This window comes from Ammospiza nelsoni, chromosome 8 (genome assembly GCF_027579445.1).
Source record: "Ammospiza nelsoni isolate bAmmNel1 chromosome 8, bAmmNel1.pri, whole genome shotgun sequence".
NCBI classification, from domain to species: Eukaryota; Metazoa; Chordata; class Aves; order Passeriformes; family Passerellidae; genus Ammospiza; species Ammospiza nelsoni.
The window spans coordinates 16,048,263-16,064,983 of NC_080640.1; the positions used below are offsets into that span (position 1 = coordinate 16,048,263).

Sequence of the window (16,721 nt, forward strand, 5' to 3'; positions counted from 1 at the left end):
TATTACAATTAGGAAAAGCTTACAAGTCTGATATAACTTAGCAGAACTTACTGCTTCCTCATTTAAAAATAAACACACCACAAACAACTAGACATCTCCTTGTGATTTCAAGAAGTGTGAGAACAGCAGAGAGGAACAGTTAATATGAAACTAAAAGGCAATCTGCCATGGTTCTGGGAACCACATTATATTCAGCTAAGGAGAACAGTATGCAAAAATATCAGGCAGGAAGAAAAGCAAAAATACAGGCAATGGTCTGGTAAGAAAAGCATTACAAGAAAAAAAAAATCACCTGTTTTCACCTTGACAGAACAGCTGACAGGAAGGATTGGATTATTTAAACTACCTGCTGCTTTCATCTGCATCAAATTACCTGTGCCTGACTTGTAATTACTGAGGGGTCTGATCTTCACCAGGAAATTTGGGTAGTACTCTGGTTTCTCTATGGGCTTGTCTATGTTTTGTAGTAGTGGAGACATCCCTGACTTAGTCCTGGAACTGGTGTCAGTGGCTCTGCCTGCTTAGCTAAGCTAAGGAGAGTTACACATCAGCTGGCACGCAAAGCCAGGCTAACACATCTCTGCTGCCAGTACGTGAAGGAGCATCCATAAATGGTGGAGATTGCTTAACTGAGCAGAATAACAAAACAAGCTTTGAGTTAGCCACTTAGAACAGGATGAAACCACCAGTAGATTCTGTCTTCTAGGTACTGCTCACAGAGCAAATTATACAGTATTAAAACAATGTTGGGGGGACATAAATAAGTATCTGTGGGATGGAGAGTGGAAGAAAAACATTTAAATTCAACTTACTGGCGGCTCATCTCCAGTTCCCAGGACAAACATGCTGACTTTCATATAGCCTTTGGCTCCTGAATTTGTATCTTCAGGATCACTCAGCAAAAGCCATTTTCTCATGACTGCATGGCCTGAAATAAAACAAACATCACCACTGTCCCCAGTAATGCCCATTACATAATGGCAGACATCATATAAGCAGTGAGCTATTTCAAAAGTATGCTTTATCCTAAATTGCACTAATTATTTAACAAAATAATCCTGTCCCAGACAGGTCTCAATAGAGTCATCCAAAACGAAATCTGGTGTCAAACTATTTTGGCATACTAGTTCAGGGATAGTTATCAAATGTTGCATTTTTCAAATTTTAGGTCTTTGAAAAAAAGGGGCTTGTACTTCATTGTGAATTCACTGAAAAGAGTTATATATTGTTGGATATTTGGAAGTTAATACTTAAAGCAGCAAACTTAAATAACTTTACATTAACTTTCTTCTCTTACTTTAGAAATTCAATGAAATGTTTCAACTTGTAGTTTCAAGGAAAGAAGTTCTGAAGTAACCATTACTTACCAGGCTCATCATAAACATAGCCAATGTCAATCTGAAATAAAGATCAAAGGCATTACCTCTGAAGAAATACCAAAACAGAAAAATGGTGGGGCAACTCCCCCCATGTTTTTCATGGGCAGTACTACATTGTTCTCTTGTCACAAACACAAGACAGCTTACATAGAATAATACTAGGAGGAGAAAGAGAAAATGTCTTACACTGAAAAATGAGAGATTTCAAAGGGATAGAGCAGCCAAGAAGAAAATGCAAGAAAAGATAATATGTGTGGTTATTTTCTTATTTTCTTGGATCCCCAGCTTTTTCATTTACCAGAGACACAAGATGGGGCTGGCTTACTGCTTCTTGAATTCCCTACCCTCATTCATTATTTTATGTTCAGACAGGCTTATCAGAACACTTTTGCTCTTTCTTCCTGCTCAACATTTCATCCTTCAGTTCCAGAAGTGAATTTTTTTTTTAATGAATAATTTCCTTTTCTTTATTAAGAATTATGACCATTTCTCTCCCCAGTGTGTCAAATCTGGACGAGATTGCCTCATTCATTGGATCAGATTTTAAACATGTTCAGGAATGTAAGTATGTTTGCTCATGCAGTTGGGGCCAGTATTCCTTGCAGGTGAAATCTGAAAGGGTGATTTTCTAGACAGAATTACCCTTGTGGTTTCCTCTTGGAATGTGTGCCTGCAGGAACAGAAAGCAGCTGAGTGATGTGCTGTCACCTGCTTAGTGAATAATCAATCTTCCACACAGCAATACACCACTGACTCAATCACTAGAAATCACACAGAAAATAAGCAGTGAGAAGCAAAAAGCAATCAGGTTTGTGGCACAAAGTGTTTCATTTCCAAAAGAGCACTCTTCCCTCTTTGCATATTTTTGCAAAAAGCTGGTCTAGAGACCTCTTGAATTATGCAGTACCAAATAAGCAAGCAGAAGAGACAGCCAGTACTGAAAGTGTTGTAAGAGCTGATCCCAGCAGCCATTACAAGGGAATTACATGGGAATTGCATTACATGGGAATTCTTGGCAGGCAGATGTCTACTTCCCAGAGCTGACAATAACAAATCCAAATGAAGACCATCTCACTAATATCATCAGAACCATAGAAATGACTTTAACTAAATGAATTTTCCACCCCTGTTTTTGCTTTACTTCTGACCAAGGGAAGACCCCTCCACATTATTTGAGAATGTGTGTCTTTATGCCACCATACATACCACTATTCTGCCTATTAGCTACCTAATCAAATTATCTCTTCAAACCCTTCCTCACATCAAATAATCACCTGACCACAAAAGAAGAAAAAGTTGCCTGGATGCAAATTGGAGAACTTGGTATATAAATCACACAAATTTTTTTAACAATACTCCTCTACTCAATTAAAAAAATCTGCTTACTAGTGCTTTGGGAAAATGGTCTCTAGCTTGAGTAGCAAGACATCATCAGGTAATTCTCTGACCCCGTGAAAAAGAAGTATAAATGTAAACATTTAAAACCCGTACTTAAAAATTTTCTCCCATTTTATTTCACTTAGTCCCGATATGGAGCTTTCTTCATACCCACCTTAAATTCACCCATCAGACAGTCTGCTCGTAGAGAGTGAGAATCATACACCTAAAAAGACAGAGGAGCATTAAACAGGAATGTTCCTAAACAAGCTGGGAAATGGCCAGAGGATGTTACAGGTACGCAGCAGCCTTGTGAATATGCACTGGTTTTTCTTACCCGAATGCTAACGGTTTCATCGAGCAGCTCTAAAGGAGTCATGTGGACATTGTAGAAAAATATCTGTCAAGGTAAAAACAAGGAAAAAACCCTGTCTTAAGTGATAAACACATAATTTCTTGAACATAAAATGCAAAAACATTATTTTAAGAGGCATGTGAAGCATACCTGATACAGTACTTTCACCCCACCTTCTTGCTGGACATATTATGTGGTAACTTAGTGCAGAATGAAAAAGTGAATTCAGTAAATTAACTCAGTACAACTTCCATTTGAGCAAACACTGTCAGCATAACTGTGCTGCAAACTTCCAGCATTGCCCTTTGCTCCTTGCTCTGCACTTCATATTTTTCTCAGGCGAGCAACTTCAGAAACTATGAATTTCATTTGCTAGAACATTAAATCCTGGTCTAACCATCACTGTTGTAGTTGTCAAAGGGGCCTTGTTAGGGTTAGTGGTGATAGTGATTTGTATTCCAGTTTTAGACTACTATGGATATTGAGACTGCCAAGGAATCATTTCAATATAAGGTGCAAACAACTTTCTGCCATCCCTATTTTTTCCATGGCTTCATAAATTTTGACTGCTACCCACAGCTTAGTTCAAGTTTTAAAGTTTTATAAATTCCTTGGTCTTGCTTGTGTATGTTAAACATGCTTGCCGTGCAATTCCAAAATCTTCTGAATTTTCCGCACATGCTCAGATAATGAGAGTCATCCTCAGCATTTTCTCTATTACACTTCAGGTTTGCAACATTAATCTTTCAGCTATGGGATCGTTCTTGTGTCCCTTAGCTGGTTTTGAATTCTCTCCTGTATTTCAGTGTGTTTGATGCACAGATCCCCTGCCTAGACAGAGAAATCTAGTGGTGCTTTTACAAAACACAGGTAGCAAGGCAGTGACATCTCCAGGTTCTGTGGCAGTCCTATGGCATTGCACTGAGCACTCACCTGCACACACCACAGAGTTCAACAATGATTTCTAATTAACTTTTCTGAGATTTTTATAACGTGAACACAACTACTCAGTCATTCTGTCACATGGCCAACTGCACCAAAGAAAACATTCCGTATGTCTCACATGAAGTTTGACTTCCTTCTAGTTAGCTTTATCTGCTAAGACTGTCAGTGATAGAGATGTGTTTAGTGATGTGAATACATAAAGAAAAGGACTGGGAATGGTATAATGCATGTTAGCCATAATTACCCATAAATATGACTAAAAATGTATTAATTGATCATAATGAAAATTGTATTAACTACTTCTCAACATTTGATAGCCTAAACACTTCAGCTAGCGTGTTCTTACACCACTTACTTCATCAAAAAATGGGTTATTTCCTCTTTTGATTCTTGTCCGGTGTGTCTGACCACAAACATGAACTTTGACTACTGGTTTTATGTTATTCCCAGGCAACTGACGACCTTCAATGACTCTAACACGAATCTGAAAAAAATCAAATATTTGTACTGATTTATTCTCTATATTATCAGTGATCCTGATCACAACAATTCCTTATTATACTAATGTTAGCCAACCTGAAGTAGCTGACAATTCAAACCAGACTTTGCAAGCTTAATTATGACAGTAATTAATTTTACAAGACAAGTTGCAGGTAATTATTTCACTGGGGTTTTTTCATTTGCCTTTACCATTTATTTTTAGAGCTGCTACAGTAGTTTGAAATCTGTACAACTATACAGCAAATAAGGTTCATCCCTATTTGAGTAAGAACTGTACAAAATCAGACATCTGAGTAACAGGAACATCTGAGGAATAATTTTGAAATACTGGCTTTCAAATTAAGAGGCTAATTATCTCTGTGGTGCATTAGATAAGCTGACATTAAATTATGCTCAGGCTGTGTAAAAGCCTGTTATACTCAGCAGAAAAAGGGACCATGCAATATTTAATAAATTTAGTACCTGAAAATCTTGTGGTTTGTTAGAGAGGATTCTCCGTGTTTTCTTTCCTTTGGTGATGCGTTTAGCCAGCTGGGCTTCCTTTGTGCCACTTGGAACTGCTGGGGTGATACCACCAACTGGACCATCCAACCCATCCTCGTAACCTCCATCATCTTCTCCATCTCAGACAGCAAAAAACCAGTGCAATTAATAAATTAATAGCAGAACATGCTGTTGAAGTTACAGGAACAAGAGTTTGATATCCAAGAGTTCCAGTAAAATTCTATTATTAGTTCACATCAATAATGTTTTTGCCAACTACATCCTTCCAACTCCTTTTGAAAGCTAGAAAGTTGTTCTAGCCTGCTTAAGAACAACTCATATCCTAACCAAACTAACTCTAGATCAGTCTCTCTTCTGGATGCAGAGTGTCTAATACAATTCCCATACATTTTTTTTAATCAACCAATTCAAGCAAAGCTGAGCTGTAATCCAACTAGTTCACAATTCACCACAAGGGATTAATTTTATTCCAGCTGAATAAACATTGCTTTTGAATGAATCTTGCTGTTTCCCAGCAGCAAGACTAGGCTATAGCACAGCATTGGTTTTTAGTTCAGAATCTTGAATGCACAAATATATTTAGGGTCTGCCATCCAAAATAAAACTGAATCCTTCTCTACAACATTTAAGTGTGGAATAAGTTTTTCAGTAAGGATCTTTGACAGCTCTGAAATCAGCATGCCTTTGTGGAAGACAGTTCTGCAACCACATGAGACTATAATACTGAATCATAATCTGAGATTCCAGAATTGCAAAATAGGATCCATAAATATCTAGACCACAAAAGTGGCCACTTCCTTGTGTTTACAGCTTTTCTTAACTGGGCAGTGACTATGGTAAAATTTAGAGGAAGAATGAGCTGTGTCTGTGGTGGTTGGCATTACCAGAATGTATTTTAACTTTATAAATTACAGGCTGATGATCACTTTGTACAATCAAGTCCTTCATGGTCCTTGTAAGAGATGTATAAAACCAGAGAGATTGACATGCTAAGTATTTCATAAGCAGAAGACCACACCCACCTCTCTAACATCTCTCAAAATGCATTTGCCTCAATGGATCCATGCAGCTAACATTACCCTAGCACTTAATTTTTAATTCCTGAAACTGAGCTGTAGCTGTCTCAGGGAAATTGATTTCATTTCATGGGAAATAGGTGTTTACAATAACTAACTAAAGTGTGTTTCATAATTCACACTGAAATTATTTCCATGCAGTTTCTGGATACTAGATAAAAAACTGCCATTTTTTATTTTATCTGTATGTTATAATTGAAAAAAGTTTAAAAGCTATCAAATAATCTCATAAAGGTGAATTTTAGCCTTCAAGTCCACATTTCTATAAAATTACTTTGAAATGCAGTAATTCAACACACAACTTTTGTGTTTATATTACTTATCCTTTTGCTCTCCAAAACCAGCCTCTGAGAGAAGTCAGCGTAATCAAAATTTCCCTCCAGAAGACTCCTGATTTCAATTTTTTCCTTCTTATGTTACTATCTATCACCAAATAATGGTCAAACTGATTTACTTCTCTAAAATAAATTTACATTTCTTAAACATTTATTAAACTTCCTTCTTTCTTCACAAACACAGCCTTGATATTAAGCTTATTATTTTCCAATCAACTGCAAAAGTTTGTTATTTCACAGTTCTTTTAAAAGTCTGGAAAACCAGATCTCAAAAATTCTCTCAGCAGAGAGAAGCCTGGTCAATATGATATACAGAGAGACCAAAGAATATTTCCTACTGATCATAGTATTTCATCGCCTAGTCAAATATCAACCTAATATAAAACAGTGTCTTCCAAAACTTAATTGTTCTACAAGGGGAAAGAGGTTTAATGAATCAAGAAATTTTTTTCACCAAGCTCCCTGACATTGAAAGTAATAGATGGAACATCTCTGCTTTTTGGTTAGGCCTAGAATTGCAGCAGATAATTGCTGTTTCCTTGAGCATTCAAAAATCTTTCTCCCCTAAACAAAAGCCATTTAGAAAAGTTTTTAAACAAATAGAGAAAATCATACTAAAATCCATTTTATGTCAGGAAATGGCAATTTTTTTTTTTTAACCTTCTAAATCATCCTTAATTTCTTTGAAATATCTATCTAGCAGTCTTGACATGCTTTCTTCTGGTGAACAGTGCTGCTGAATCACCTTCTTGCCTTACCTTAAACAGCTCCTAGAGCTTTTAACAAAAACATTCTGAGAAAAGGATGAAATACCTTCCTGTGCACTGGTCCCTCCTGGATCAGTTGGATTTGCAGGTCCAGCTGGTGGCTCGTATCCTACTACCAAATCAATTGTTGCCTATAGAGAAATGGTTTTTTATGTAGCCCACAGTATTCACAACAGTTGATTAAAAGCAGTAAGTTGTTCAAACTCTGTGCATGAACAGTTAACTATTCATTGGCACAACAGTTTTATTAGGTCTCAGCTACTAGTAAGTTAATAAACTATTATTAAGCTATATACACATGCAAACAATAAAGATTACACAAATTCAGCTAATGGACTAGGTTCTAAAATAATATCTAAGAAATGGAGTTGCTGTGTTTATATTTAGAAAAATCTGTCACAACACAAGCATGTAAGGTGTTCTACAAATGTTAGCTTTAGTTCCACAATATTCATGTCAGACAACGTGATATCCTAACTTTGCAGACAGAAAAACAAAGGCAGTAGAGAAATAACACTATCTCATCAACAACTTAACAAGTCTGAACCATAACTAAATTTTCCTATCTGACTTCTCTAATTGCTTGTTCAAATCTGCATCCTGGAAGAAAAACAGTACGTCATTTTCCATTCTAATTATAGAATTGTCCTTTTTCTGCTTGACTGTGGTTTTGGATTATTGAACTAACCATTATTATTACTAGTTGCCAGAATAACAAGAGGAGTCAGCAAAAAAAGTCCAACCTTGTGACCAACTAATCATGATTTTAAACTGCAGCTGCTGAGACTGAAATTATGCTTAGAGTCTCTCATGACTGAGTACACCAGAATGCAGTATGAAGTGCCTTAGCAGCTACACTGCACAAACACAGTAAGGTCCCAGGTTCCAAACCTACTTAATTAATAACCAAGTTAATAACCATTGAGATCTAAACATGTGCTAAATCAAGTTCAGCAAGTTCTTGTGTAACTTTCTGAAGGGAGCTGGCAGTGAACATGTACTTGATCATGTGCTTTGACACAGGTAGCTGTTACAAAGCATATGGCAAAAAGGTGCATGTGGGAACTCCATCAGGTACTTGGAAAATGCACTTTTTCAACATCAGGCTGATTTCCATGCATACTCTGTGGTCCATATTATTTATAACACATAAATACAAATATATAATATATACAGAGGAAACAAAATTGTATAGACTTAATTATCTCTGGTTATAGATTTCCTCTGTCTGGAGCTTTTGCTAGACATTTTCAAGAATTAAATTGTTATTAGCCTTGTTGCTGGAGCATTTTGATCAAGAATACAGCAAAATAAGAAAATATAAGTTACTCACTCCAGTTTCTTGTCCCCTTTCATTCAGTAGAGGTATGAGTTTGAAGGGAAAAGATCTGCTTTGGTTACCTACAAGATCTTTCAGTGCTACAGATGCACTACCAATTAATCTGGAATTAAATAAAAATCATTGTTAAAATGCAAATACATATCAAACAGGGATTACCATTTTTCTTTTGCTAGCATCTGTTAGACAACAAAGTAACTCCAGCCATTACTTGAAAACTCAAAGCACAACAAAAGACCATTGCAAATGCCATGTAATGATTGCATACTGCTAAATTTTTATTTCTGTTTCATTACACTCAAATGTTGGTGTTGTTCAGTGAACATAAACTAGGTACAACAGCTGTTGTACTACACAAAACAGACACAAAACCAGACACAACTACATCTTTCTAATGAAAACAGTGAAACAGAACAAATGCAATCCACGTGCTTACTAGAGAACCACAAAATTAATCTTCTTGCTCATAATTCTGCATTTTGGAATAGGTTCATCTTCTCACTTCTAAATTCTCAGAATGTTTCTAATGGTTCTAGAGCAGTCTACCAAAGGAAGGTTTCAGAGGGATCTGATATGGATGGACTCTTCTGAGTCTACTTCTGCCTACTTTGGGACTGCATCTGTCCCTCCCACCCTCTCCCAGAAAGATGAAAATTGCATGTACTTTTAGCCCAAGAGACTACTTTTAGGCAAAATTTCTTAGTTTGGTCTCATGATACCTGGCACTGTATTTCATTCCCATAGCATGTAGTAGCAGTTTACTCCCATACTGAAGTGGATTACTGGAATAACTGAGATTTTTTTTCACTTAAAAAAAACCAAGATAATTTTACCCTGTAAATATTTCAAAGATCATGTGTCACAAATAAAATACCAGCTTTGCTGCCAAAGCAAAAAAAAAAAGATCTGTACACAAAGAACGTAACTGAGGACCCCTGAAGTCACAGAGCTTTTTCATGGAGCAGCTAAGGATGCAAGGGTATTTTTTCACATGGAGCAAGAACACTATTATAGCTACTCTTGCATACTGTGTTACAAGAACATAAATTAATTTTTTGTAAAGTACATTAGGATACCTAAATATAAAACATTAATTTCCTCCAAATAAACCTTCCGGATTTTACACATCACAAATTCTGTTCAGCTGCAGAAACTTACATATTTTGAGGTGCCATAGAAGGAGAAAAAAAGAGAAAGTATTTTCCTATGCACTTTTGTAGAAAATTTATATTAACTTGACCTTTTGATTTGATATAAGCTTACTGGAGCTTATGGAGTGACTTCAAAAGAATTCAGAAGCCACCCAAAGTAATCTCAAATCAGCAGGATGAATGTTTCAGCAACCACACCCTCCCATCTGGTGACATTAACTCAAGAATTGCCATTCACCTGTAGTGCTTTTCAAATTTTGCACTGTACATTTCCATTTCTACATCTTCATCTGCCCTGTACAAATGATAACTGCACACATTTGAATGCCTAGTAACTGTTTTTAAAATAGTGATCCCTTTCAGCAGACTGAAGAGGGAATCAGTTACGTAGACTTCTTGCCTGCAACCAGCTGCCTCTATACATTGCCCCTCTATCTACATGCCTTAATTTCCCCCTCCTTTAGCAGGCTGGGCAACAAGAGTCTCCAGTCTTTTTCCACTCTAACAAGACTGAGAAATTTAATATTCAAACTATAAACTCTCTTAGTCTACTTATAGACTTTAGCCAAATTTTAAGCTTTGGGCACTATTCTGCCCTTCCAAAAGTTGTCCTGCTCCCTGGGTTAGGGATGTTTCACCTCTCCCTTATCAGAAGCACAGAACTGATGAGGTTGGAAGGAATCACTCATGATCATCTAGTCCAGTGCCTCTGCTCAAGCTTAGTCAGCTAGAACAGGTTACCCATGACAATGTCCAGTCTGGTTTTGATCATAAGCTACTCAACGACTGAAGTAATACATTTCAAAGTAACAAGGAATGCCTCAAAGTCATCCGTAGGTTTCATCTTTGTCACTTTTCTTAGAGAAAGCCTTTTATCTGACATGCTTCTCTCAGGTCTCTAATCTTTGGGCTAAGTCAGCTACATCAGACCTCAGGAGCTGTTGGGAGATCATGTCCATCAGCAGTTCTTTGATGTTTAGTGCTTTGCTGCAAGGTCTGCTCCTATACTTCCCTCTGACAGGTAACTAGATCCCAGTTCTCTGCATGGCTACTGTGAAGTTGTTGGGTACACAACTCTGAACTCTTAAGACTTCACCTTCAGTCAGGATTGCATGTGACCTCCACCTGAAGCCATGACTTACAAGATGACAAAGACTCCTTTCCTTCCCGCACAGCTGGAAAGACTTTCTACCAACCTGTTCATCATCAAAGGACACTGTTCTTTGCTGGACCTATTCCAGCTTTCTTCCTCTTGCCTGAGCAGATCAACATTTGTCCATTTAATTCCAGATCACACTAATCTTCTGACACCATCAAATGGGACAGGTTCTGCTACTGGAATAGCTTAATGCATCCTTTGACCTTTTGTTCATCAGCTGTTTTAGCAGAAGACCAAAACAAATTAGTACTGTTTCTTAAATGTTTCAGTACCTCTTTGGCCAACCCTAAGACTTCTACAAGTATAATGCCCAATCAGTCTGATCTCTTGAACTTTTCCAGCTTTGCAGGAGTAAAGCAAAACCCCTGTTCTGCAAGCAGTTCAAACATTCTGGTCTACCACTGGAGATGACACAAAAAATAATTGTAAAATCCCTACTCAGAAGCTGATTTTGAACCTTACCAGGCCTACAACAGCTTCCCCACAGTGAGCAAAGGAAAATACCTAGTTTATAAGCATGAAATCAATGAACTACTGATGGTCAACTACTAAACACTGAGTTGCATTTGTGCCAAAGCCAATTAATCCGTTAGTGCTGTGGTTAGCACTTCCTGTTAGCTGCCTAAATAACCCAGTGAAGTGAAACTCCACACCCATGTCTGGATCAGGAACTAACTCACAGTACCAACCATTTTATTATTCCTCTTGGTTTGAAGGTAGCAATATATACTAAAGTCTTCAGCCTATCATGTCCTCTAGCTGCTTGCATGCTACTTCTACTGGAAGCCCCAAGGCTTAAATTACTAAAGAGTCAAGAATTTAAATGATTTTCATTTATTTTTAAGGGTATTTTGGCAGAGGTTTATATATATTATTCTCATCAGCAACTTGATTCTACACTACAGTTACAATTACTGTACTCAAGCTTTCTTTCTCAGTGTGTGTATTTCATTACAAATTATGCTACAAGACCCAACACTCGCCCTCTGTTATTCCTGCTATGTTTAATTATTTTTATTAAGAAAAACCTCTCTTTTATCTTTACTTATTTGATAATACTCTTTGCAAGAACAAACTTTAGTAAAGAAACAATTTTCTTCCTTGTTTTGAACAAGGAAGAAAAGCCCAGAACTGAATCTTAAACTGTCTGGATCTTGCATACAGTGGATGCAAGGAAATCCTGCAACTATGTACAGTCACACTGATGTGGAAAAGAATCCACACAAAAGGGTACAGCTGTAGGAGGATTTAAACAATCTGGAAATTATTTAACTATGAGAAACCCTTAGTAATGACTAAATAATTTGCTGCAGTGCTCATTTGTAGCTGCATTTTTCTGTTAGAGCAAAGGGTGTGCCCAATCTGTTTTTCCTGTCTCACTAGGTTACCAACTACACAAAGGACATGGGGAAACACACAATCCCTGCTCATTCTCTTAACTTCACAGGGAAAACTGACTTTACTGCGAGGTCTTTGGGACTTTTTAACTACAGAAAGATTTGTGTTCTGAGAATTTGAAATCTTTCTACTAACAGTATTAGATGTAATAGAAAACAGATGTGTTCTCTTTTCAAACATCTTTATGCCAGAAAACCTAACTAAGCATGAATCATATGAGTCCTCTGGTTTATTCCTATGATGTTCTTTCTGTATACAGTGGTTTGCTTTATTTATCTTTTCCAATTACTGTGACTTTTCTCCATGAAGAGCACTCATTAACCTATCTGCAAAAGTTTAGTGATCCTGTAAATGAAGCAGTAAATTTTCCCTCCTGGAAAACAAAGAAATGGAAAAATATCCAAATGTTCTTTCAGGCTTAATTTACAGAAACATGCCAAAGCAATGAGTTCAGTGCCTTGGCACAGTGCAAAAGCAGAATAACATCCACTGTACTCCTCCTCCAGGCATGTTTAAAAACAGACTGGATGAAAAGTTATATCAGCTTTTAGGAACAGGAAAAAATCATGTCTTATACTGCAACCTTCTGCTCTGTTGCTCCACAGGTTCTGTAGTCACCTCTTGGGCATAGGAACAGAGCAGGTGCCTGCAACTAGTCAGGACTAAAGAGCATGGGCCAGCAGAGTGTGCTGGCCAGGAGCTCTGGGAGTGAGCAGCACAGAGGGAGGCTGGCCTGAGAAACACAGGGCTCTGCCTATGGCTATAGATAGACTAGCAAAACATTTGAGAAAAAGTTGTCACTACTTTGAATGCAACAACAGCAATCCTCACTGCTTATTTTCCTCCAGAGGAAAGAAAATAGAGCCAAAGAAATGGTGTAGGTTCTTCTCATTGCCTGTTCTCGGGCAACAGAGGCCCCTAGACACGCTCTTTACACTCAAAAACTAAATCCAAATTAAATCTAGATTTTTAAATAAAATATATAAACCCATGAATCTCTAAAGGGAAGACTGTTGATTTCAACTCAAATCCCACTTAGCTTAGACACCTAACACAGCTCCCAAGCTAATGGGTCCACTTGTCAGTGTCAGAAGCAAACACTGGGTCTCTTAAACTGTCATTAGAGTAGCTCTCCATAGTAAGGACCTTAGATAGGCACTGTGCTCCACCTTCCCAATCCTAAACTAGCATGCAGACAAACCATGGGTGTGTTATTTGCACACTCTTGCACTGAGCACTGTTTTGAAACGCAGCAGCACTTCAGACATGTATCTACTGACTTTTTCTTGAGTATTAAAAGAGGATACCATGAAAAAGCAGCAAGTCTTTGATATGGTAGTCCTAAATCTCTCTCCAAATCAGGAAATAGAATCAGTAATTCCAGAGAAATACAGGTTATGCATACATGCAATTGGTAGGTGAGAAACTTATTCCACATTCCCTCCTTTCATGTACTCTTTCATCTAAATGTGAATGTTCATAAATATCAAATCTCTTCTGTTGTTACAGTGCTCTGTGTCTTTAAAAGAACTACAAGATGCTCTTTCCTATTATCATGTTAAAATCAGGATGCCTGCTCATGTGTTTCTCACTTCTCACCCCCTTATCCTGTTTCCCTGCCAATATCCCTTTCAAACTCATCACACATTGCAAATGTGTGGATGTGATAGAGGATCTATTTGCAAAGAGCATTACTTTGAAGGTACTACTCTGGCTTTGGTACAAACAACTTTCTGTGCATAAACCCAAAAATAGGCATTTGCACAAACTGGGGGTTAAGAGTTACAAATATGAGTCTAGATGATATTTTAAAATACAGTTTGAAGAAAACCAGCCACATGACTGCTTAACTTTAAACCCATGTACAGAGTGAAACATTTTAGGTGCTTCAGATAATCACTTTATTTTTTTTTATGCATTATAAAGTCCATTACAAAAGTCTGGCTACTGATAAGCTTTCCTATCTCAAGTTTTGAGAGCCCCCTAAAGTCAGAGGCATGCAATATATTCCTGCCTAACTGATCTGCAGGAATCTCAAGAATGAGAGACCTGATGGCACTGGCTTGATTCACACTGATTTTATGACAGAGCTGTAGAGTGTTTTATGACAGAGCTTTAGAGTGTAAAAACCAGGATCCACATATTGGGAGGAGGTAGAGAGTAGTAAAGAAAAGCTAACAATGGAGTTGGGCTACTATGAGTAAACATGAATGTTTGCCTGAGACATGAAATCTGCCATGAAAAAAAGAAAAGATGACATGATCATACTTCCCTTCAGAATAGCAACAGAGAACACTACTTGGCATTGACAGAAAAGAGAGAGCACAGCAAAGACCAGCTATCAGTTCCATTTTCCCCCTGTACTTCAGTATTGAAAGTTGTGTTTAATACTGGGGTGGGGGAAGGAAGGGAGAGGGAAAGAAGGAACATACTTGTTTTGTCCAATTGTTTCAAAATCCTTCACAATAATTGTCAGGGAAGATGAATTATCCAGAGCAATTCCTTTCAAGTCAAATTCAACAATCTGAACAAAAAAAAAAAAAAAAAAAAAAAGACCAAACCCAAATTATAATGACAAGTTATGTAAAAATTACCAGCAGAGTAGCAGATACAATAAAATTATTCAGAAATAAATTTTGCATTTAGTGAGAGACCAAATCTAGCTTACATTTGTGAAAGTAAAAAAAGCTCATAGCATGTATTTGATTTGCTAATTACTAGCAACAATAGCAAAATTAAATTGTTTAATTGTGACTCATCATTTCTTTTGCAGTTCCACTTACTTACATTAACATACATTTGTCTTGTCATTCCTCTCCAATATTGGCTGAACTAAGTTGCTATTGAATTTAAACAAATAGTTGTGTGTTCCCTTTTCTTATAATTCTAATTACAAAATGTAAGAAAAATCTTAACTTTCATTTATCTTTGTGAAAAAACACTGTGAAGAAAACATTTTCCCCAAGAAAAATATTCCTGAAGATGCAACATAAGACTAGGCCTACAAATAAACCATGAGGACTTTCAATACATAATTCCTTTTAATTCTGTATGGTTTTTCCTGGTACGTAATAAATGATCCCATTACGTTCCCATACACGTGGCTAAACAATGGCGGAGTATCATTTTGATGGAAAGAAAGTGGGAACAAAACCAGGCCAAAACTCATCAGTTATCCATCTAATTTTACATTAACACATTGCTAATGAATTGTAATATATGGTGCAAGATGAATCCATTCACCTGCATTTACTAACACCTTGACAGAACACATTGCACCAGATCCCTTTCCAACAACCTGCTCAGCTGCTGAAACTGACTTCATGACTTTACAAGCATGGTCTTGAAATGACCAAGGATTTATTTTAAAAAACATTACCTCATTCCAAACAGGATTGAGTTCATTTTCAATTTTCTTTGTTTTCTTTTTTTCATCTGCAAATACAAACAAAGCATGATTAATTGTTTTTGCTAAAACACTACAAAATAATAATATTTTTTCCTTTCGCTTTTCTAAAGAAGGTTTGACCTTAAAACCAAATGTTCCAATTGTTTTTACCTCTTCCAGAAGTTGCACGTTTTACAATCAAGAAGTCCCCTGGGCAATTTTAGTAGTTGAGGCTTTTTATTGTTTTGTTTAACCACAGCTAGTTGTATTTCCAAAAAGCAAAATAAATATTTAGATTTTGCAACCTTTTATGACCCTTAGCTTCACCTTCAATAATGATGAAAAAAGACAGACTAAAAGACTTGGAGTTATCAAACTAAACAGTAACCTCTAAGTGATAGCAGTAAAGCACTGCTTTTGAAAGTAGTAGAGAAAATGTGTCACATATGTACCATATTTGAGTTACAAAATATTTTTGAATGTTTAGCTCTGGAATAAAATCACACAGAAAAAAATTCTTAAGGAGATATGCTTACAATGTCAGCACTGTCTGGTTTAAAGAGCAAATATTAGAAGAAATATGCATGTATGTAAGAGGAAATGCAATCCTTCCTGAAAAAGGGGTTTCCAGAGGTTATGTAGATAGGACTTCACTGAACTTAACTAAAAATTAGCCTAAAAATTACAAAAATTGCAAATTTTCTATAGTTCATGGTAAAATTTGCAGTTGGGCAAGCTACAAATCGTGAGAATATGGGATGTAGAGCAAATTAAACATAGCTTGGCATTATTTTTCCTCTTCAGTTACAATATTTAGCTCCAATGGAGGACAAGTCTTTTGACACTCAGAAGCACAAAAGAGCACAGACACACAGCTCTTTAAACAGAGATTGCATATATTAGTGATAACAAGCACATTTAAGTGCAGGGTGTAAAGCAGCTGCTGATCTCCAAAATGCTCAGCCAGCACAAGAAGTCCAAGCTTTAGACACACTCCACGTCTTTAAAGACTCCAGTAAAGATAAATGCATTTTTGGTATTTGAAGC

General features: G+C 36.8%; 1 protein-coding gene across 5 annotated transcripts in view; it reads right to left on the reverse strand.

Moving 5' to 3' along the window:
* MYOF (myoferlin) overlaps window positions 1–16,721 on the reverse strand; it is a 61,308-nt gene that overhangs the window by 39,570 nt on the left and 5,017 nt on the right. For 4 of the 5 annotated variants that reach the window (XR_009418851.1, XM_059476586.1, XM_059476587.1 and 1 more), the window contains exons 2-11: window positions 15,666–15,721; window positions 14,719–14,810; window positions 8,573–8,681; window positions 7,286–7,370; window positions 5,020–5,180; window positions 4,412–4,540; window positions 3,094–3,156; window positions 2,932–2,982; window positions 1,368–1,398; window positions 813–928 (exon numbers count right to left, since the gene is read on the reverse strand). Coding sequence is in view for 4 of the 5 variants with exons in the window: in XM_059476586.1 (XP_059332569.1) it covers window positions 813–928; window positions 1,368–1,398; window positions 2,932–2,982; window positions 3,094–3,156; window positions 4,412–4,540; window positions 5,020–5,180; window positions 7,286–7,370; window positions 8,573–8,681; window positions 14,719–14,810; window positions 15,666–15,721 (893 nt within the window). In the remaining variant the exon portion in view is untranslated. The remainder of the gene's footprint in view (window positions 1–812; window positions 929–1,367; window positions 1,399–2,931; window positions 2,983–3,093; window positions 3,157–4,411; window positions 4,541–5,019; window positions 5,181–7,285; window positions 7,371–8,572; window positions 8,682–14,718; window positions 14,811–15,665; window positions 15,722–16,721) is intronic. The other variant, XM_059476584.1, reaches the window with a different exon arrangement.